Raw genomic sequence first — 23,516 nt, forward strand, 5'->3', positions numbered from 1 at the left:
CTGTGAAGCCAATCATCAAATGCACCTGTCCGTACATTTTGCCACGCCACCTGTGATATAATCCTGTTGTTGACTTCTTGCTGCGACAGGCAATCAGTGACGTGGTTCTTTTCACAAATAAATCACCAAAGTGTAAAAGAAACTCACCAGATTGATATACTGAGTAAAGAAAGTATACCCAAGTCAAGAAAAAAAAAATATTCCATATTAAATGCTAAGTCTGTATTATATATGCCATAACTATATAATATTATATAATATTCTCATCCTATATAATATAATATTATATATATATATATATATATATATATATATATATATATATATATATATATATATATATAATATATACATACATATATATACATATATAATTATATGTAAATATATATATATATATATACACAGTATATATATATAGATATATATATATATATATATATATATATATATATATATATATATATATATATATATATATATATATATATATGTATATATATATAGATAAATAAAATATTCTCCGTAGGTGATTCTGTCTGTCTCTGTGAAACGTCTGTGTCGGGGGAGTGGCTACACCAGGTCTGGGAGGGGCTTCAAAAACAAATATCCACCATTTTGTTTACTCGCATAGCTTTGAGGCCTCTTTTGTTAGGCCTGCGGTGTCTTGCTCTCTCACACAGTTTTATTTCAACTCTAATTCAATATCTCATTGCATTTTTCACAGTCGCTAACATGGTTTTAGACTCGGTTGAAAAAAAACGGGAATAACATTCGATGAAAGTTACCATTTATAGAACGAAATGCATTTTCAAAGGCCGAAAACATAAAGACCATTGAGACTTCACGGCATTATCTCGACTCTAATTCACCATCTGATTTCATTTTTATTGATGGGTTTAGACTCTGTTTCATCAATAATTGAGAAAATTCACGCACACACGGTATATCATACACCGCCTAAAATAACAGACGGGAAAATGCCAAGATATATTAAAAATTTGCGGCGGACTTTTCCATTTGATGACAGTCATCACAAAAAAGTCAACAATGTGGGGAGAGGGGCAGAGCTTCGTTCACGTATCGCCACAGACGGGAAATTGCCGACAGATATTTCTTCGTTCCAATTTCATTCATCATTACATTATTATACGGAAGTAGAGGTAACCCTGTTTAAACACACTCATTCATTGCATCGGGTTTTTTTTTTCCACACGACTTTTCAAGACTCAATCGTGTTGACATCCAGGATTAATAAACAAACTCCATTTCACATGTGCATGGACATGTAATTCACATGTGTAAAATAAATAAATAAACGCGGGAAATTGCCGAGAGATATTTTTTCGTTCTTATTTGATAGGTTATGTCCACGTACACTTTAAATAAGTATATTTGAAATCTTTAATTTAAAAAATGTCATTTTGTATGCTGCAACGAAAAGAGTAACATTGCTTTTCGCAGTACAGAAAGGTGTAATGTAATGTTCTTATACACCACCCAAAATACTTTTCCCAGGGACTTTTCCATTTGACCTGTATTCTTCATATAGTCGGAATGTTTCATTCTTTAGACGTAGTCACAATAAAAAGTTACAATTAGGTACTCTGCACGTGGGGAGAGGGCGGAGCATCGTTTACGTGTCGCCACTCGTGTTCGTAAATGCTATCTCCAAAACGAATAAAAGAATGTGGGAACAGAACGAGACATTCAATGAACGATAACCCAGACTTGCATGGGATGCTGAGCAACAAAAACATTGGAAGATAATGTGTGCTCAGCAAACAGATACAAGAGCAGCTGTAATGAATCTGGATGAAGTATTGGATAATATTGTCGAAGATAATGATTGCGGTGCAAGTCCGATGACGTCACCATGCGTGTACTGTTATGCGAAAACATTTCACGAATGAATGAACAGGACAAGGGGCGGATTTACACTGTGTTGCTCGAAGAGAAAAGTTCAATTACCTCTAATATTTGCCATACCTGCTCGATTGGAACAACTGCCGGAGTGAGGGGGAGAGGCGACTGGGGGAGGGGAGAGGCGACTGGGGGAGGGGGAGAGGAGACTGTGGGAGGGGGAGAGGAGACTGTGGGAGGGGGAGAGGAGACTGTGGGAGGGGGAGAGGAGACTCTGGGAAGGTGAGAAGAGACTGAGGGAGGGGGAGAAGAGACTGGGGGAGGGGGAGAGGAGACTGAGTGAGGGGGAGAGGTGACTGGGGGAGGGGGAGAGGCGACTGGGGGAGGGAGAGAGGAGACTGAGGGAGGGGGAGAGGCGACTGGGGGAGGGAGAGAGGAGACTGAGGGAGGGGGAGAGGAGACTGGGGGAGAGGGAGAGGGGACTGAGGGAGAGGGGACTGCGGGAGAGGGAGAGGGGATTGCGGGAGGGGGAGAGGAGACTGAGGGAGGGGGAGAGGAGACTGGGGGAGAGGGGACTGGGGGAGGGGGAGAGGAGACTGAGGGAGGGGGAGAGGAGACTGGGGGAGGGGGAGAGGAGACTGAGGGAGGGGGAGAGGAGACTGGGGGAGGGGGAGAGGAGACTGGGGGAGAGGGAGAGGGGACTGGGGGAGGGTGAGAGGAGACTGAGGGAGGGGGACAGGAGACTGGGGGAGGGGGACAGGAGACTGGGGGAGGGGGACAGGAGTGAGGAGGAGTTGGAAAGGAATGAGGAGAGAGGAGTAAAGCGACCCCCACTCTTCCCCGTGTGTGTGACCCACTCTCCCCCATGTGTGTGAGACCCACTCTCCCCCGTGTGTGACCCACTCTCCCCCATGTGTGTGTGACCCACTCTCCCCCATGTGTGACCCACTCTCCCCCGTGTGTGTGACCCACTCTCCCCCGTGTGTGTGACCCACTTTTCCCCCGTGTGTGTGATCCACTCTCCCCCGTGTGTGACCCACTCCCCGGTGCAGTGTGCGTGATGTGGGAGGGATGTGGGAGGGATGGGGGCAGAGAGGGAGAGGATTTTAACTCTTGAAGTCACATTTTACATGAGATGTAATGACACATTTCAAACTGTATTTCCCATGTGCACGCACATGCATTCACATGTTATCAGAAGTAAATATATTGTGTAGATTACATCATTTGTGGATCTGATAAACTGCCAGTAACAATTTTGTAAAACTGAATGTGCAGGTGCAGCATCTAACTCAATATGTCCAAATGTCACACACGTCCATGCACATGGGATTACCACGGGTGAGCCCACTAGTATATATATATCTATATATCTACATATATATCTACATATATATATATATATATATATATATATATATATATATATATATATATATATATATATATATATATACACAGAGAATATACCACACACAGACATCACATACATGCCACACACACACACACAAACACACACACACACACACACACCAAAAAAACTTCCCAGCTGATCTATTCCTTCTTAAGTTCACAGAGAAATGTGATTTCTTAACCTTTGACAGACGTCCTTTAAACGTTTCGGTGAGAATCATTAGATTACAATGATAAAGCAACATGGTCATCCACTTCATGGAAGCAGACAAAAAAAATGGTCTTCATCATCAACAATGTTAGTTAGTACCTGTATTGAGGTGATGTCCCGCTCCATGCCAGACAACTTCCTCTGCACAGCAATCACGGCAGACAGATCATTCCCCAGTTCCTTCATTGCCTCAATGATTTTTGTTTTTTCACGAATCCACATGATTGTCTCAGTGACCTCCAGGTGATAGTTTTGAATACTGAGCACAGAGTAAAGGTCTTCCTTCTTCTGGTTCGCCAATTCTTGGAAGCGAGCCCACCTAGGGTAGGAATCATGTTAACATTGTCTTTATTATCCCTCAGGTTTCTCACTTGAAGGACCTGCTTAAATCCATATATTAAAGTAGCTGGATTTCTCTGTCTGTCTGTATGTCTGTCTGTTTCTTTCTTTCCGCCCATTGGTTGGACAGCTGGCCTGACTCCACCCACAAAGTACCCTGAAAAAATCATATATCCACCATTCTGGTCGCTACTTTCAGGCCGAAGGTTTCAAGCCTCTGCTGTACATTTGAAGACTGAACAATGCGTCCTTTATCATGAAATAAAGGTACCCTTTGAGGAAAGAAAGTGACATTTTGATTATTGCAGAGGAAATGAGGTAATGCATGTTTTGGACACAAACACAAACAGGGAGGGACACAAAATGGGGAAGGGGGAATACTCTCCAACACTGACCATGAAGGTTCTAGGGCCAAAATAAAGGGAGACTTGGAGAAATAAGGGACATAGAGAAGCACGAGGGCAAAGGGGGGAACACACAGGGTGTGAACAAGATGGATGCAGCTGCAAACTCTCAATTGCAGAAGTAGAAGGGAAAACTGGATACTTTGAAAGAGGTGGGCTTGGGGAAAGTTAACTGGGGTGGAAAACATCCTGTTTGGATGTGGTGGTGGGGGTTGTGGATGACCCGAGATGATGGTGAACAGCCATCTTGAAGTCCTGGTGGGAAAAATGAGATTGATCAGACTGATTGAAGTTGGTTCCACAGAGGCAGGGGAGGGGAAGGGGTGGAGGAGAGGAATGAATGAGTGAGTAAGCAGTGAGGCTGGACCTTTGGAGTTTCACTATAAGGGGTTTACTTGGTGTGCAGTCTCCAGAAACCTGGAGACAGATAGAGCATGGAAAGGGCAAAGAGTGCTAGACTAAAAAGGAGATGACGAAATGCCCTGAAATTCGAACTTGCTCTAAAATCTGTCTGAATAAAGCCATATAACAAGTTTCAGTTTAATATGTTGAAGCTGAAGTCCACTAATATGTGTAGCTGTGATGGAGGTGCTGGCTTGGAACGTAAAGGAGGGTTTACCGTGGGAGTTGTTGTATGCAGATGATCTGGTGGTGGTTGGGGAGAGTATGGATGGACTGAAGGAGAAGATGAGCAAGTGGAAGGAATGTATGGAGACAAAATGTCTGAAGGTGAATATCGGAAAGACGAAGGTGATGGCAAGTGGTAAAGCATGTGGTGAGGTGGAAAGAACTGGGACGTGGCCGTGTGCTGTGTGCAGGAAGGTTGTCGGAGTGAACTCCATCCAATGTACAATGTGTGCTGAGTGGGTTCATCAAAAAATTAGTGGTCTGAGAGGGTCATTAATCAGTGTGGCAGCTACATTCAAGTGTAAGGTGTGCACAGAGGGAGCTGCAGATGGAGGAAATGTTGAGTTGGATCTTGGAGATTGCATGAAGCTGGAAGGTGTGAAAACATTTTGCTACCTAGGAGACATGCTGAATAGAGAAGTTGGATTGCGAGAGTGGGTTGCGAGAGTGAGATGTGCATGGAAGAAGTTTCGGGAACTGAGTGGCGTGCTGACGAGGAGGGGAGTATCGTTGAAGCTGAAGGGAAAGGTGTATGCTGCATGTGTGAGAAGTGTTATGTTTTATGGAAGCGAGACATGGATAATGAACGCAGAGCAGCAACGAAGGCTGGAAAGGGTGGAAATGCGAAAGGTTCGGTGGATGTGCGGAGTATCGTTGAGAGAGAGGAAGACAAATGATGAATTGCGAAAGATGATGGGAATAGAGCCTGTGATGGATGCTGTGAAGAGAAACAGTTTGAGATGGCTTGGTCATGTGTTGAGGAAGGATGAAAGTGACTGGTTGAGAAGAGTGATGGAAATGAATGTAGAAGGAAGTAGAGGGCAGAGAAGACCGAGAAAGACCTGGCTAAAGGTGGTGGAAGAAGAAATGCGGGCAAGGGGGTTAACAAGGGGAGATGCAGAAAATAGGGCAAAATGGAGAAGATCGTCATGGGGACCGCAAGGCTAACCCCCGCTCTAGCAGAGAAAATGGCCTTAAATTGCCTGTTGTGTTGTTGTATGTTGAAGGGTCTGGGAAAAGTCTGAAAAACCACAGGTGGGATGAGCGGACAAATGGACAGGCAGACGGAGAGCAAACCAAGAGTTAGTTCCCCCTGGTGAAACTGGTAGGGCACTAATAAAGTTATTAGTTTTTATAGAATTTTCAATTTCGGTGGTTTTTAGAATAGGAGGGAAGGGGAATGGGGAATCTCTGTACTGGCTCGAGTTATCTTGAATATTTAGTTATCTATGTTTTTATATCCTTATTTCAGCTCATTGTCTTTATGATGTAATGTCGATATATACTGGTAGACCACTTTATGAGGACCTGCACCTAAAATATTCTTGGACCATCATTTTATTTTATCATAGTGTTGATGTAATGTGGCAAGTTGTAAGATCTAAAAATGATGGTAATTCTTCCAGTCAAGAACAACATTTAATTTAAAAAACAACAACAACAACAACAACATGCATTTTAAGGCCATTTTCCCTGCTAGAGCGGGGGTTAGCCTTGCGGTCCCCATGACAATCTTCTCCATTTTGCCCTATTTTCTGCATCTCTCCTTTTTAACCCCCTTGCCCGCATTTCTTCTTCCACCATCTTTAGCCAAGTCTTTCTCGGTCTTCCCCGTCCTCTACGTCCTTCTACATTAATTTCCATCACTCTTCTCAACCAGTCACTTTCATCCATCCTCAACACATGACCAAACCTTCTCAACCTGTTCCTCTTCACAGCATCAATCACAGGCAATATTCCCATCATCTTTCGCAATTCATCATTTGTCTTCCTCTCTCTCAACGATACTCCGCACATCCATCGAACCATTCGCATTTCCACCCTTTCCAACCTTCGTTGCTGCTCTACGTTCATTACCCATGTATCGCTCCCATAAATCATAACACTTCTCACACATGCAGCAAACACCTTTCCCTTCAGCTTCAGCGACACTCTCCTCCTCATCAGCACGCCACTCAGTTCCCGAAACTTCTTCCATGCACATCTCCCTCGAGCAGCCGTTGCCGAGTCTGATCCACCTTCTCCATTCAGCATGTCACCGAGGTAGCAAAATGTTTTCACACCTTCCAGCTTCACGCCGTCTCCAAGATCCAACTCAACATTTCCTCCATCTGCAGCTCCCTCTGTGCACACCTTACATTTGAATGTAGCTGCCACACTGCTAAATGACCCTCTCAGACCACTACATTTTTGATGAACCCACTCAGCGCACATTGTACATTGAATGGAGTTCACTCCGACACCCTTCCTGCACACAGCACACGGCCACTTCCCAGTTCTTTCCACCTCACCATATGCTTTACCACTTGCCATCACCTTCGTCTTTCCGATATTCACCTTCAGACCTTTTGTCTCCATACATTCCTTCCACTTGTTCATCTTTTCCTTCAGTCCATCCATACTTTCCGCAATCAACACCAGATCATCTGCATACAACAACTCCCACGGTAAACCCTCCTTTACGTTCTGAGCCAGCACCTCCATCACAGCTACAAATAGTAGTGGACTTAGTACTGACCCCTGATGCACTCCCACCTTCACCTCAAACTCACCACTGTTCCCGTCCTTCGTCCTTACAGCTGTGCGCGCTCTTTTGTACATTGCCATCACTACTCTGATCAACCATTCCTCCACTCCTAACTTCCTCAATGCCCATGTCAATACTTTGCGTGGAACCCTATCGAATGCTTTCTCCAGATCAACAAACCCAAAAAACAACTTCTTCCTCTTCTCCATGTACTTCTCCTGCAACTGCCTCACAATGAAAAGCGCGTCTGTCGTTCCTCTTCCTGGCATAAATCCAAACTGCATTTCGTCGATCTTAACTTTCTTCCTTATCCTCCTCTCCAACACCCTTTCCAATACCTTCATTCCATGCTCCAATAACTTTATCGCTCGGTACGAGCCACACTCCAGAGGGTCACCTTTCCCCTTGTATAGAGGGACGAGGGTACTCAGTTCCCAATCCACTGGAATGCGGCCTTCTTTCACCACCAGATTACAGATCTCTGTCATTCTCTTCACACCCCAACTTCCTGCTGCCTTCAACATATCTCCCACAACTCCCGTCGGCCCTCCCGCTTTTCCACTCTTCATTGCTTTTATCGCTTCCTCAACTTCCTTCTCAGTTATCTTCTCTGCCGGTCCTAAAACTGGGTTACTCTTTATGTTGCCATCCCATTCATTCTCTGTATTCAACAGCATTTCCATATATCTTTTCCATCTTCCTTTAATTCCATCTGGGTCGACAACGATTTGTCCCACTTCATCCTTCAAGCAACTCACCCCCATCACATCACACCTCTCTTTCGCTATGTGCTTTGCAATCCTGAATACTGCTTTCTGACCCTCTTCCGAATCCAAGCGTTCTCCGAACATTTTCCTACATGCCTCCTGCGCCTTTGCTACCTCTTTCTTTGCAGCCTTCATGGCTGCCTTATAACTTTCATGCTCTGCTGTTTCTGCTCCCGTACCCTTCGCCTTCTGCCACTCCTTGAACTTCTTCCTCTTCTCGTCAATCCTCTTTCCAACTTCATCATCCCACCACCATGTTTCCGAGTGCCTCGGTGGTCCTTTTGTCCATCCACATACCTCACCAACAGCTCCCAACAGACTAGCTTTCATTGACATCCAACCACTTTCAAGCTCAACCACATCATCCTCTACCCTACTCAGCCTCTCTTTTAATGCCTCCCTTACTGTCACCTCCTTCAACCTCCACACCTTCATTCTCCGTTGGTACTTCACCCGCCGAGCTCTCCTCGCACCTTTCACCCTTATGTCGCAGACAACCAAGTGGTGCTGTGAAACAGCCTCCTCCCCCGGGATCACCTTTGTGTCCCGGAGGTGCCCCCTATCTCGCCTATGCACCATCAGGTAGTCAACGGTTGTCGTCGACCCACCTGACGTGTATGTAACAAGCTTATTATCCTCTTTCTGGAACTGAGTATTACAAATCAACAAATCAGCTCCATCAGCAAACTCCAAAATCCTTTCACCTTCTCCATTTCTCACACCATATCCGTAACCCCCATGAACTCCCTCAAAACCATCCATACTCCTTCCCACATGTCCATTCAGGTCTCCTCCCACCACAACAACTTCCTCATCTTTCACGTTTTCCATCAGCTTCTCTATCGCACACCAGAACTTGTCCTTCTCTTCATCGCTTCGACCAACCTGCGGAGCATATCCCGAGATGACGTTCACCAAGAGCTTTCCAATCATCATTTTCACCATCATCAACCTATCACTCACTCTAGTCACACTCACCACACTGTCTACAAACTCCTCAGAAAACAGGACACCAACACCATTCATGCCCTCCGGGCACCCTTGCCACACAAATTTGTATTTCTGTCCCTGCCTACCCTTCACCATTCTCACACCACTTCCCTTCCATCTTGTCTCTTGCACACAACATATGTCCACTCTTCTTCTGACCAATACTTCCACCACTTCTCCTGATCTCCCTGTCATTGTCCCTACATTCCATGTCCCAAACCTCAGAAACCGATCTCCACTTCGGGCTGCACCCTGCCCATATGTAGTTGTAATTGTCATGGTTCTCTTTTTGAGGCAATGTTTTTATGGCCGGATGCCCTTCCTGACGCCAACCCTCTTAGTCGTCTCTTACGACACGCAGGGATACGGTGTACCTATTCTGACCAGGGTACACACTGGGAAACGTTTAAAACATGGAAACTCTGGGGGGGGGGGGGAGGGCGGCGTCAGCATCACTGCTGCGGTTTAAACATATTCCAACAATATCCAACCATGAAAACCATGAACCATGAAAACCATGAAAACCAATCTGGGAAAAGTCTCCAAGCGAGAACGTGGATTTGAGAAGGAAGGAGCAGAGGCGGAAGAAAAACTAGATACAGGGGGCGGGGCACAAGTCGAGACGAGGAGGAGAGTGAACAAGCACGTGTCCGGAAGGAGAGAAAGAATCAATATAGAATTCTTTGTCTATCCGTTTGTCCTGTTTTTCAAAAAAACGCCGGACAAAGGGTAAGATGCCTGCGAGAGGCAGGGGGGAGAAAAGAAAATCAAAAAAACAAGCAAATACTATGAAGGAAAGAACTTACACTCACAAAACACCGACGGGGGGAAGGGAGCCCGGAAAGACCAGGCCGCGCACGACGCTCGAATAAAAAACGACCAATCACACACAAATCCGCAACAACCACAAAACCAAAACTAAACAGAAACACACAACAACACACACACAACAAAACAACCAGCGGAAACCCGACAAAGACACGAATGGGAAAACACTCAAACTTCGATGCCGTGGAGAGCTCGAAGCAAGCCTCGTCGCCCGAGGGACCGGAAGTCAATTTAATTTTAAAAAGCATGAGGCAAATTGTTACATTTCATATAGGTAGGGTGAGTGAGTTATTTTGAAACCCGAGAGTCACTGTGGAATCTGCAAACTTATAGATACCTGTGGTTCAGCTCTTCCTGTTGAGCTTGGATGTCCTCCTGCCTTGGATGACCAGAACCACACAGTTGTTGGGCCAGACCCTTTACTACGTCCACTCGTGCTTCCTGGCTGTGCATTTCAGGATCCAGGCTCTCAAACCTTTAAATGAAACAAGATGCCACATCACCAAGTTACACATCGAACATTAGTTATTATTATTATTATTATATTAAAATATTATTCCGGTATTATTATTGACTCGGTGGTGTAATGGTTAGAGCATCCACTATTATTCTGGGAGGTCAGCGGTTTGACCCCCAACCAAGTTATACCAGAGACCTTTAAAATGGTATGTGCTGCTTCCTTGCTTGATGCTCACCTTTTTTTTAAATGATAGAGCATAAACAACCATTATGGTGGCACCCCTTGTGCAGGCTCGATAGACTAAAGCCTCATCTTGCATTGAGGTTCCTTGTAAAGGAAATCATATTAAATATGTCTTATTGATGTCCTTGAAATGAAGAAACTATTGTAAGGTGGTGCAAGAAGACCTTGTCAAGAAAGGGTAAAATGTCAGTATGTGTATGTATAATCTTATTTGGTCCTTTTAACCAGTATAATGAACATTTTCCAATTTAACTTGTTTGCTATTCCATCATCCGGAGAGCCCTCTAGTGTGGATGTTCATGACACTGACCTCACATCCATTACCAACGAGGTTACACATCGGAGATAGGGGGAGGGAGGCACATTACCTCAACTTATTCTACTCTTCAAAATCATGTGAATTAGTAGGTTAATGGTATTTTGGGTATTACAGCGAACATTGAAACTTCACATTTGTAGCAATAAGGAAAGGAACTCAAATTCTTCCATTTATTAACACCATACCTATGCTGCACCACCTCGAGGTCCTCCAGCTTCTCTGGTATCTCTAAGGCGTCCAACCACGCTTGTTTTTCTTCAATCCACAAATCACATGCATCGGTCTCGCTGTACATGGTGTACAAGGCAAGTGCGTCTTGCAGACGTTGCTTTCTGGCCCGTGCCAGCCCGAGCACATCAGCATACTGTCGCTCAAGCTGTGCCAGCCGGTCCTGCACCGCTGGAGAGGTCGCAGCTTCAGCTGGCAATGAGCCAGTGGCATCATGCAGGGCATCTAGGGCAACCCTAAGAGGGTAGGTGGGAAATAAATATGTAGAAAAGTTTTTGTTCCTTTAATACTTGAGATATGGCACGATAGTTAGTAATGAAGAGTGGTGGAGGTGTAAGTAAGGAATAAGTCCTTCAATTGTTAATTTTTGTGTCATGAAGTACAAAATTTGATGTTTATATATTTTTAATCCTTACACCATATAGTGCACACACCTGTGTTGGTTGATGTCTTCCATCATATCTCTGTGCTTTTTCACAAGTGCTTGTGTCGAGTATTCATCCTGACCCACATCTTCACTTGAGATCAAATGCAAGACATTGTTGTTCCAAACCTGCATGTCATCGGCATCTGCTTGGAACTGGAACAAAGCCAGGGCCTCCTAAAAGGTTACAAGAGATGAACGAAAAGTCATCGTAAAGAGTTCAATCGATCAAACTTGGTTGCAAAGATACATGAAAAGCACAAACACATGTAATTAATGGAAATTAAAATGTGCGGACAAAAAAATCAAATAACCACACAAAAGGATAAACACACAATCTAGCAAAATCGAGTGGAAATACAACACAAAGAGTTCACCTGCAGGCGATGGCGCCTCAAAGCAGTTTTCTCCTCCAACCTAGCCCATTGGTCTTGCACCTCATTGGAACGCTGCCGCATGCTATCAGACCCAGGCAGTCCCTGCTGATCAAGCTCATATCCACGTTTTATAGTCTGCTCTAGGCGAGCTTTCCGGGCATTCAGCTCATCCTCAAAAGCCCGGTGTGCACTGATAAGGCGCAATGTCGCCGTCAAGTCCTTCCCAACATCTTCAGATGCTAACAATGGTTCCTGTTCATGCAGCCAAGCTTCTTCCTCTCCAATCTCCCATAAGAAGAGCCATAGATCACGTGAGGCCTCGAGTCCTGCCCTGCGTTCAGCAGCTAACTTTGAAAGTTCGTGGTAGCAAAATTCTAGATGGTCAATACGCTCCAATATGATCTGTGAGTCACAAGGCTTGTAATCTGGTGGAGGCATATGAAAGGAGAATAGGATAGCTTAATGCATGGCCGATATATTATTGTATACCGATTGTAAGTGTTGCAAAAAGAATGAATATATTTAGGATAGCTACGCTCCAATCATTTAAACACATCATACACAGCACCATAATGAAAATTATCCAAAGGGAGAAACTGCCTGGCCTATCACGTCTGTACCATCAACTCATTTATTGCCAAAGACCACAAGAATATTCCGTTTTTTAAGCCACAATATTGCACATTTGAATTGATTTGAATACTTAAGCTTACCAAAAATAAATAAAAGCTGACCTTTTGTAATCTTGCCTCATATTCATCTTTTCATCTCAAATCCAAATTTCTTGAGTATAATATCAAAATCTCAATAATACCAAATTTGACTTCACTGTTCCAATACTTATGGAGGGCACTGTATCAGCTTCATTCTTTGTTGATGTTGTTTTTAGCCGCGTCGCAGACGCTGCTCATAGAGTGCCCTCTGCTGTTGTTGTTGTTGTTGTTGTTGTTGTTCTTCTTCTTCTTCTTCTTGTTCTTGCAGAGAAGACAAAACCTCAAAGCTCCACCCATTCTGGGAACCATAGCTCCACCCTTTCTGGGAGAGCCTTCATATAAACAAATATCCACCATTTTATTGACTCGCATAGCTTTGAGGCCTGTTTTGTAGGCCCGTGGTGTCTTCCTCTCTCACACAGTTTTATTTCAAATCAAATTCGATATATCATTTCATTTTTCACAGTCGCTAACATAGTTTTAGACTCGGTTGAAAAAAAACGGGAAGAAAATCCGATGAAAGTTGCCGTTTATAGAACGAAATGAATTCTCAAAGGCCTGTAACTTCAAGTCCATTGAGATATATATTTTTTAAATCGCGGCATGGTCAGTCATACACCGCCCGAAATAAGAGACGGGAAAATGCCGAGATATATATATTTTGTTTAAATCGCGGCATGGTCAGTCATACACCGCCCAAAATAACAGACAGGAAAATGCCGAGATATATTAAAAATTCGTCCATTTGATGACAATCGTCACGATGAAATATTTAATTTATACGTCGTCACAATAATGTGGAGAGAGGAGCATAGCTTCGTTCACGTGTCGCCACATACGGGAAATTGCCGAGATTTTTTTTTTTTTACATCGCGGCATGGTCAGTCATACACCGCCTGAAATAACAGACGGGAAAATGCCGAGATATATTAAAAATTCGTCCATTTGATGACAATCGTCACGATGAAATATTTAATTTATACGTCGTCACAATAATGTGGAGAGAGGAGCATAGCTTCGTTCACGTGTTGCCACACACGGGAAATTGCCGAGATATATATTTTTTTCAATCGCGGCATGGTCAGTCATACACCGCCTGAAATAACAGACGGGAAAATGCCGAGATATATTAAAAATTCGTCGCCACACACGGGAAATTGCCGAGATATATTTTCACTTTGCACAAAAATAACATCAAGTAATCGAATCAATAGGAATGTCCTGTGCCTATAACATCGACGTTATAGGCACAGCTGCATCTAGGCATTGTGTAACATCGACGTGGCATTTGTTTTAATTAAAACTTTTTGTACTTGTTTTTACAAGAAATGACATATAAGAACAAACCAACGTATTAATTGATTATATGTGTTCTGAATGTTCATTCTTTGTTTGTTTTTTTTTTACAAGATATGACATAAGAACAAACCAACGTATTAATTACCCTCGCCTGAGGAGAAGGTATTGCATTTGAGTCCGTTTGTCTGTTTGTGTGTTTGTTGTTTGTTTGTCCGCACATAATAAATATGATTTTCTCTGCAACCGTTGGTCCGATTGACAGGAAATATCTCCGAAAGCGCTGAATAGAAAAAATTGAGACATGGCTCATTGTAAAAAACTCTCCATGGGGAATAAAATATGTTAATGATGATGTCATAGGTGCCACCATTATGACGTCATAATTCGACAAATACAAAACTTCATCCTATCAAGATGACATTTCTTGAGCGTCATGTAGGCATAAATTGGTGTAGAAAAAATAATGATGACGTCATCGGTCACGTGGTTCGGCCGCCATCTTGGAAAAACCGAAAAACTTTGCACCTCTATTCTCCAAAAGCACTGAATAGAAAAAAATTGAGACATGGCTCATTGTAAAGAACTCTCCATGGGGAATAAAATATGTTAATGATGATGTCATAGGTGCCTCCATTATGACGTCATAATTCGATAAGTTCAAAACTTCATCTGATCAAGATGAAATTTCTTGAGCACAATATAAAAAAAAATAACCACCTTTAGAGGCCATTTTTCCCAGCAAAGCAGGGGTTGGCCTTTTTCGGGAACCGTGGTTGTTGTTGTTTTTTGGTCCCCTTTTTGAAGCAATGTTTTGCGGCCGGATGCCCTTCCTGACGCCAACCCTTTTTGCCGCCTTTAACGACAAACAGGGAATTACCAGTAAACTGGTACTCAATTAGCAGACCTCGGAAGGATGAACAGGCTGAGTCAACCCCCCTGGCGTTAATTCAGCGATCGGACCGGGATTTGAACCCAGGATCCTAAGTATATCCTAAGCTGGCACCCTAGCTGCTAGCCCAACACCAGGGCTATCTTGAGCACAATGTTGGAATAAATTAGTTTAGAAAAAAAAGATGACGTCATCGGTCATGTGGTTCGGCCGCCATATTTGTTTTAACACAAAAGCCTTAAAAACCACTGAAAATACATCCTGGCGAGGGTTTGCAATCTCTGATTGCTCTTTTTCTTGTTGATTATACGTGTTCTGAATGTCATGTGACATCAAATGATGTGTGTAGATGCTTAATATCGATCTCAGAGTGAAAAGCTATTATTTAATACAAATGTTCTCAAAAAGAACAACTTATCTAAGCAGATTATTAATTTTAGTGTTATAATATTATGATGTGTTATTCTACACATTTCTTCTAGGTTTTGTGAAGATTGATCAATAAATAGTTGATTTATAACGTATTGTTGTTTTGTGACCATTTCACAAATTGACGTCCATGATGTACCTCATAATTCCACAATTTTTTTTTTTAACAGAAAGCATGCTTTTATTTTGGTTAATGTTTATAAATCGTACAACAAATTTAAATTGTCAAATAACGAGAAAAAAAACAACAAGAAACATAAGTTGTACTGGGGTGTAATGAAAGTCAACCTCTCCTCAATCCACACCAGGACTTTTAGTAATGATGTTGTTCATTTTCAAATATTCAACCAATTCTACTGTAGTAATAGATTCTATAACCTTACTAACACTACATAACAAAGTGATGCATTGATAATAATTTCTCAAATCTGATACAGAAGCATTCGTATGCAAAGGAATAACTTTTGAAAATTTCCAGTGATTAAGTATTTTGCCAGTTTGAAAGGAGAAAAATCTTTTACCATTGGCTCCAAATTATTGCCAGTTAAATTGTGATTAAAGAATTGCTGGATAAAGAATAAAAGAATTGCCGAATTTTAGTATGATTCCTTTCTTTTTCACTGTGGAATTCATATACAAAGCCTCAAAAGCGACTGGTCCTGATGGAATCCCTGTGATTGTATTGAAGATGTGTTGTCCCGAACTGTCACCGATTCTTGCCAAGCTATTCAACATGTGCTTGTCTGCTTCAGTGTTTCCTTCATCATGGAAAGTGGCTTCTGTTGTCCCTGATTTCAAGGGTACCGGTGAGCATTCTGAATCAAGTAACTATCACCCTATCAGACTACTTCCTGTAATAAGTAAGGTATTTGAATGCTTCATCAATGAACAACTTCTCAGCCATCTGGAGGACAATGAACCTCTCACTGACTGCCAGTATGGCTTTCGCTATTCTCGCTCTACTGGGGACCTACTATCCTTAATTACGGATCATATCAACAGGGCATTGGAGCTCAAGGGTGAAGCTCGATTAGTTGCTATGGATATCTCAAAAGCCTTTGATAATGTGTGGCACAGGGATCTGCTCCACAAGTTTCAGTCATATGGTGTATCTGGAGTGATGCATTCAATCATCTCAGCTTTCCTTACAAATCGCAAGATGAAGGTGGTACTTGAGGGTCAATCTTCTCCTACTTGCTCCATTAGTTCTGGTGTCCCACATTGTTCCTCGTTTATATCAATGATCTTCCTGATATTGTTCTGTCTCTGCTAGCCATGTATGCTGAGGATTCCTCACTCTACTGTACATCTGCTGATTCACTCAATGCCACTAATAATGAGGTCGGAGTTTCTCTGTACAATGATTTGGAGAATGTGTTGAAGTGGGCGCACGACTGGCTGGTAACCTTCAATGCAAAGAAAACTAAACTGTTGTCCATATCTCATTCTAGAAACAGGTCTTTCCCTTCTGTGCACATGGGATCTCAACCTCAACAGAATCATCGGAGCTTCGGCTTCTTGGTCTGAACATGTCTTCTAACCTCCGTTAGGATAAGTACATTTCTGGTATTGCTAAGAGCGCTTCCAAGCGAGTTGGTTGTCTTTATCGAGCGCAGAGGTATTTACTTCCTGACGCCATTTTGTACCTGTATAAGGCAACTATACGTCCCCTCATGGAGTACTGTTGCCACATTTAGGCTGGAGCACCAGCCTGCCGCTTACCTTTACTTGATAGGCTCCAAAAACGCAAAGTCAACCTGGTTGGTGTGGAGATCGGTTCAACTCTTCAACCACTCTCTCACCGTAGGTCGATTGCCACTCTTGGTTTGTTCTGCAGATATTTTCATGGCAAATGTTCTGTTGGACTTTCTAACTCGGTTCCTCCCATATGAGTGTTTGGACGCAAGACTCGGTTTGCCATCTCTGCACACCCATACACTATAGCTGATCCAAAGTGCAGAACGAAAGGCAGATAGTTTTATCCCTCGTGCTGTCTCACTCTGGAATTCAGTACCTGTAACATGCTTCCCATTATCCTATGATTTACTCTGCTTTAAGAGGAATGTCAATTCATACTTCCTACATCTTTGAGGTTTAATCGTATTTTACCTGACCTCTGCTACTTCCGGTGTCTTGGATGTTTTCTTATTTATTTATTTTTGCTTTATCCTTATGTTTTTCGAATTTTCTCTTATCCCCTTATCTAGAGTGGCTGTATGCCTTGTCTGGGGCGATATCCATAAAAAAAAAAAATTCAAACCACAAGGCCTAAATTCACTGCTCAAACAGTGATATTAGGATCAATTATCACTGGCTTATTGACTGTGTAAATAGCATTGCTACTTAACTGTTTGAAGTAGACAGGCCTTAGGATATAGGAATGTAATCAACAGCATACATATGATTGTCAGATATCTATGGTTGCTTAACTTCTGGGGAAATCAAATCAAGAAAAAAATCTGAGCACATCAGATCTGACGTGCTCAGTAAAAATAAAAACAGTAAAAAAGCTATGGAAATATGTTGAAATGGATAACATACCGTTTTGAAAAACCCATAAATCAACCTTATTTCAGTCCGCCACCAAACAAACCTGATGAAACTGCTACAGACAGTGAAAAAGCTGGAGACAATCAGGTGAAAATAGTGGAAATTTTAATTTTACTCGATTCGAAGATTGAAGTGAGTGAAGAATGTAGAGGATAAATTAATAGACAGTTAGCATTTGTGAGAACAGCATTGGCAGGACTGACGAAGATCAAAGCAAGAGGAGGCTGGGGAATGCTCTGGTATTTGCAGTTACAATGTATCGATGTGAGTCATGGACAGTGAAAAAGAAAGAAAGGATGAAGATTGACAGTTTTGAAATGTGATGTTGAAGACAAATGTTAAAAGTTCCATGTTCTGCAAGAAGAACAAACAAATCAGTGTTTGAAGAAATTAGACCGCCGTGTACATTAGAAACACTGACACTAAAACAGAAACTGTCATATTTTGGACACATCATGCGTGCAGAAAACGAAAATCTGGATATGTCAAGCATGCTGGGTATCGTTGAGGGAAGAAGAGGAAGAGAAAACCTATGTACTGGAAGGATGGGGTAAAAGCTGCAATCAGGCTGTTTCGGGAAGCAGTGCAGGATGGGGATGTTTGGAGAAATGTGATCATGAATGTCACCAGAAGTCGGACATGACTTGACAGAACTAGATAACGAGATAACGTGACAAACAATGGCCCCTCCTCAAATCACGTCACGGGTGTTTGGTATGCTGGCCATATATAACAAGTGCAAGTTGACAAGAGTCATAAGCCATTGGAAATAAACCCACACAAGCCAGTAGAGAAAGAAAAAGGTCATAAGCTACTTGACCAAACACTCAGCTCCTATATTACTTTATTGATAATGAATTTAAAATGGTGACATCGATAATTTCAGATTAATTTCTGATAAATATATCCTTTTATGCCTCAAGTTCTCCAGCACGAAGTTATCAAACCATTTGTCCCTTATTAATTGTCTACGAACATATGCAAACGTTAAAACAGTTTGCTTTAACAAGTTATACCTGTTATCTGATTACTCTTACAGTGACATGTATTGAACAGGAACACCAGAATATTCCTTATTCCCCCCACCTACCCCTCTAATTATCTGTGAAAGAAAGAATCTTTTTCCCTCTTTTGCTCCGACGAAGGGTAAGGCCTGAAATGTCAGCTTCTCTTTTATTAATGGTGAATCAATTAACATTGAAGGTACATTATTGTACTTCATATATATTTTGATTAGTCTTTCTTGTGATTGGGTTTGACATTACTCTCAATTAAAAAAAAATTGTGCCTTTTTAAATTTGTCTCCAATACCTCCATCATTTTCAGTAAGCCTGGTGTTGGCTTAGCGGTTAGGGTGCCGGCTTGGGATCCTAGGATCCTGGGTTTGAATCCTGGTCGACAGCTGAATTATCGCCAGGGGGATTGACTCAGCCTGTCATCCTTCTGAGGTCGGCAAATCAAGTATCAGTTCACTGGTAATTCCATGTGTGTCGCAAGAGGCGACTAACAGGGTTGGTGGCAGGAAGGGCATCCGGCCATAAAACATTGCTTCAAAAAGGGGACCATTGTGCCCAAAAAAGGCCAACCCCTGCCCTGCAGGGAAAAAATGGCCTCTAAAAGGTGGTACCTCCATCATTCTAAGCAAATTAATTTTGTGATCTTTCTAAAAATTATGCCACTGTGTGAACATGATGTTTAGCCATGTTATTTTTGGAAACTTGATGTATTTGTATATATTTATGAAGTTGACTTCAGGCCAAAACAGCTGAAACGCAACAAGTGTGTGTCCATCTGAGGCAAGCCAGAAAACATCATCTTGCAAATTGAGGCTGAACTCTCCATTTACCAATTTGCTTCAAAGTTTATGGTGGTGCCTTGTCAAGTCCGTCTCTGGTGTATGCTCTTTCCCTCCCTCATCTCAAATGGCACACCTGCAGACTCTACCTGAAATAAGGCAAAATGTTTAACTCTGTGTTTGCCTCCAAATATTGTGTACCCACCCACCACACCCATTTTGTTGTCCTCATCCTACCTACTCATACCCACTGTCGACTGGACTTTGGCCAAAGCTCTTCCACAAGCCTCAACCATGTATACAAAAAAACGGAATCTCTTAGCTACAGAACAGAAGAATTACTCCCAATGATAAGACGATGTCAGGTCATAATTGCCGATGTCAGGTCTTTTCTGTTTTCAAACATCTTGTCCCCTTCGGCATCAGTTTAGATTCAATCCCCATCAATTGTCGATCTGTAAGCCCCACTGTCAGTTCAACCCTCCGTCATCAATCTTGCTCTTCCATGAGCCTCAATCTTGTAAAGAGAAGAAAAATAAAACACACATACCATGTACATTTGTGAATGTGATAAATGTACATTTGTGACATTTGTGAAATTTGGATAGCATTATGATAGGTCTTATGGCAGAAGGTCGATGCTACTGTGGTTTACTGTGATACAGCTGCTTTGGTGATGGAGCAACCAAGATGCTGAGGCCTCACCCTCTCCCTCAGTAGCAAACTTGCTCGCTGCCTCATTGGCAGAACGGACTCTGTCAGCTTGCACGGCAATATCAGCTTCCAACAACGCATGCTTCTGCAGCAGATCCTCCACACCCAGAAGGTGCTTCCCATAGTCCTGAGACTGTAGTCGGAGCTAAGTGGTGAGGTAAGAATTAAGTACAGCGTCAGTAAGTCCATACACTAAAAATAAACGTAGCAATTATTCCAAGTTAATTCATCAGTTTGTTAATGCTTTGATTTTAAAGAACCTTCATATCAAAATTTAGTATATTTTTGGAAAGGACATTGATGCTCCCTGTGAAAAAACTTTTGTACATTATTCTAGTCTGTAAAAGGGTTGTGATATCTTTGCTTGTAATTACTTTTGAGGACTTTCAATAAACACCAGCTAGATCGAAAAATAATCTTCAGTATAATGTTTTGAGTGTTTCAATATTATACACTAATCAAAGAATTACAAATGATTGGATTCTGAACAGAATTTAGGGATTCATAGTTGCATCTCCTTTACAATAAACCCCCTTCCTTCATCCATCTATTTTCTCTTCTGTGGAACTGACCTATACCGTATTTGTTGTCTTGTGCCGCTCCCTCCAGTCCTTCAAAAATCATCACCTCATGCTTTCTCCATTACCCATCTTTGCTCTCTTCTACTCTACTTCTACCCTTTTCTCCCCTTCCTTTATGCCACACATCCACTCATGTGTGATGTATTTGTCTCCCTGTTTCCCTTTCATCCTCTGTCAGTCTGCAAACATGCTGCCCCCTGCATTTAGTTCCTCCAAAAGCCCAGATTTATGTTTCCAAACAAATGTAAACATATATATATATATATATATATATATATATATATACAGTCACGTGAAAAAGTAAGTACACCCCATGTAAAGTTTAGACTTTTTCAACATATTTCAACATACAGCTATTTGATCTTCATTTCAACAATATTGATAGATAAAGGTGATATAATATAACAAATATCATGAAACATTTACATTTTGTAGTCCATTGTATAATTTAAATAAACATAAATGCAAATTTCGCATGTGGAAAAAGTAAGTACACCCTTGGCTCTAATAGGTGGTATTGCCCCCTTTGGCAGAAACAACCTCAAGTAGGCATTTCTTATAACTGTCTACCAGTCTCTGACATCGACTGGGAGAAATTTTTGCCCACTCCTCCATGCAGAATTCTTTCAGCTGTGCGATGTTTGAGGGGTTTCTTGCATGCACAGCTCGTTTCAACCCCCCCCCCCCCCCCCCCCCCTCAACATCTCGATGGGATTTAGATCCGGGCTTTGACTTGGCCATTCCAGAACCCTCCATTTCTTTCTTTTCAGCCATTCCTTGGTGGATTTACTGGATGTTTTGGGTCATTGTCATGTTGCAGGGTCCACCTTCGGTTGAGCTTCCACTTTCCGACAGATGGCCTCACATTATCCTCAAGCACCATCTGGTACAATGAAGAATTCATCGTGGATTCTATGATCGTGAGCTGCCCAGGCCCTGATGCAGCAAAGCTGCCCCAAACCATAATATTTCCACCACCATGCTTTACAGTTGGTATCAGGTTCTTGTGGTCAAATGTTGTCTTTGGTTTTCGCCAAACATGTCTTCTGGTATGATGGCCAAATATCTCTATCTTTGACTCATCTGTCCAGAGCACATTGTTCCAGAAGTGCTGGTCTTTGCCAAGGTGTTCATTGGCAAACTTTAGTCTTGCCCTGAAGTTCTTTCTGGACAGCAAAGGTTTCCTCCTGGCACACCTCCCATGTAGATCAAATTTGTGCAGCCTCTTTCTAATGGTAGACTCGTGCACTTTGACATCAACAGTGGCAAGAGCTATCTGTAGGTCCCGTGATGACATTCTGAGGGCTCTTAGAGACTTCTTTCAGCATCTTGCAGTCTGCTCTCGGGCTGAACTTGCTGGGGCGGCCTGGCCTGAACAAGTTGGCAGTTGTTTGAATTCCTCTCCACTTGTAGATGATCTTCCAGACAGTCGAATGATTGATTTCAAATTGTTTGGAGATCTTTTTAAATCCCTTCCCAGACTCGTAGGCATCTATAACCTTCTTTCTGAAGGCCTCAGAGAGCTCTTTTGATCTAGGCATGGTGACGCAGCACACTTCAGCAACAAAGAGCAAACCAAACTAAATGTCTGAGGTTTAAATAAGACAGGTTCCTCCAAGATCCTCTCTAACGATGTTCTAATCATTTGCACCTGAGCTGGTGCACCTGATTCTAATTTTACCTATTTGAAGTAGTGATAAATGTAGGGGTGTACTTACTTTTTCCACATGCGAAATTTGCATTTATGTTTATTTGAATTATACAATGGGGGTGAGGTGGATCCTAGGATCCTGGGTTCGAATCCCGGTCGATCGCTGAATTAACGCCAGGGGGGTTGACTCAGCCTGTCATCCTTCCGAGGTCGGCTAATTGAGTACCAGTTCACTGGTAATTCCCTGCTCGTCGTAAAAGGCGACAAAAAGGGTTGGCGGCAGGAAGGGCATCTGGCCGTAAAACATTGCTTCAAAAAGGGGACCAAAAAAAAAAAACAACAACCACGGTTCCCGAAAAAGGCCAACCCCCGCTTTGCGGGGAAAAATGGCCTCTAAAGGTGTTTTTTTTTTTTTTTAATTATACAATGGACTACAAAATGTAAATGTTTCATGATATTTGTTGGATTATATCACCTTTATCTATCAATATTATAGAAATGAAGATCAAATAGCTGTATGTTGAAATATGTTGAAAAAGTCAAAACTTTACATGGGGTGTACTTACTTTTTTTTCACGTGACTGTATACCTTTTGAGATAATATCTCAACTTTTTGAGATATTGTGGTATCTATCGTTTTTGAGCACCAGCAATGTCACAACAATAGCACCACTTTTCTCACTGCACTCAGCACGGAGTTTCTTAAGGAGAAATATATACATACGCCATATATATATATTATATACAGTATATATATATATATATGTGACATCCAACTGGAGAGATCGACTTGGCAACACCATGAACAACTAGAACGGCCCTCAGTAGAGGGCATACCTCTGCCACGCCAAACAGTTTACGTTTTGTATCCCACC

The 23,516-nt window shown here is 42.3% G+C and overlaps 1 protein-coding gene across 1 annotated transcript in view; it reads right to left on the bottom strand.

Annotated features, from left to right (window-relative positions):
• LOC137436478 (spectrin beta chain, non-erythrocytic 1) overlaps positions 1 to 23,516 on the bottom strand; it is a 213,486-nt gene that overhangs the window by 85,587 nt on the left and 104,383 nt on the right. Inside the window, exons 13-18 of the mRNA XM_068130302.2 lie at positions 20,401 to 20,554; positions 12,021 to 12,445; positions 11,654 to 11,820; positions 11,177 to 11,455; positions 10,307 to 10,444; positions 3,587 to 3,806 (exon numbers count right to left, since the gene is read on the bottom strand). Coding sequence (XP_067986403.2) covers positions 3,587 to 3,806; positions 10,307 to 10,444; positions 11,177 to 11,455; positions 11,654 to 11,820; positions 12,021 to 12,445; positions 20,401 to 20,554 — 1,383 coding nt within the window. The remainder of the gene's footprint in view (positions 1 to 3,586; positions 3,807 to 10,306; positions 10,445 to 11,176; positions 11,456 to 11,653; positions 11,821 to 12,020; positions 12,446 to 20,400; positions 20,555 to 23,516) is intronic.

This window comes from Myxine glutinosa, chromosome 11 (assembly GCF_964187855.1).
Source record: "Myxine glutinosa chromosome 11, kmMyxGlut1.1, whole genome shotgun sequence".
In the NCBI taxonomy this organism is placed as follows: Eukaryota; Metazoa; Chordata; class Myxini; order Myxiniformes; family Myxinidae; genus Myxine; species Myxine glutinosa.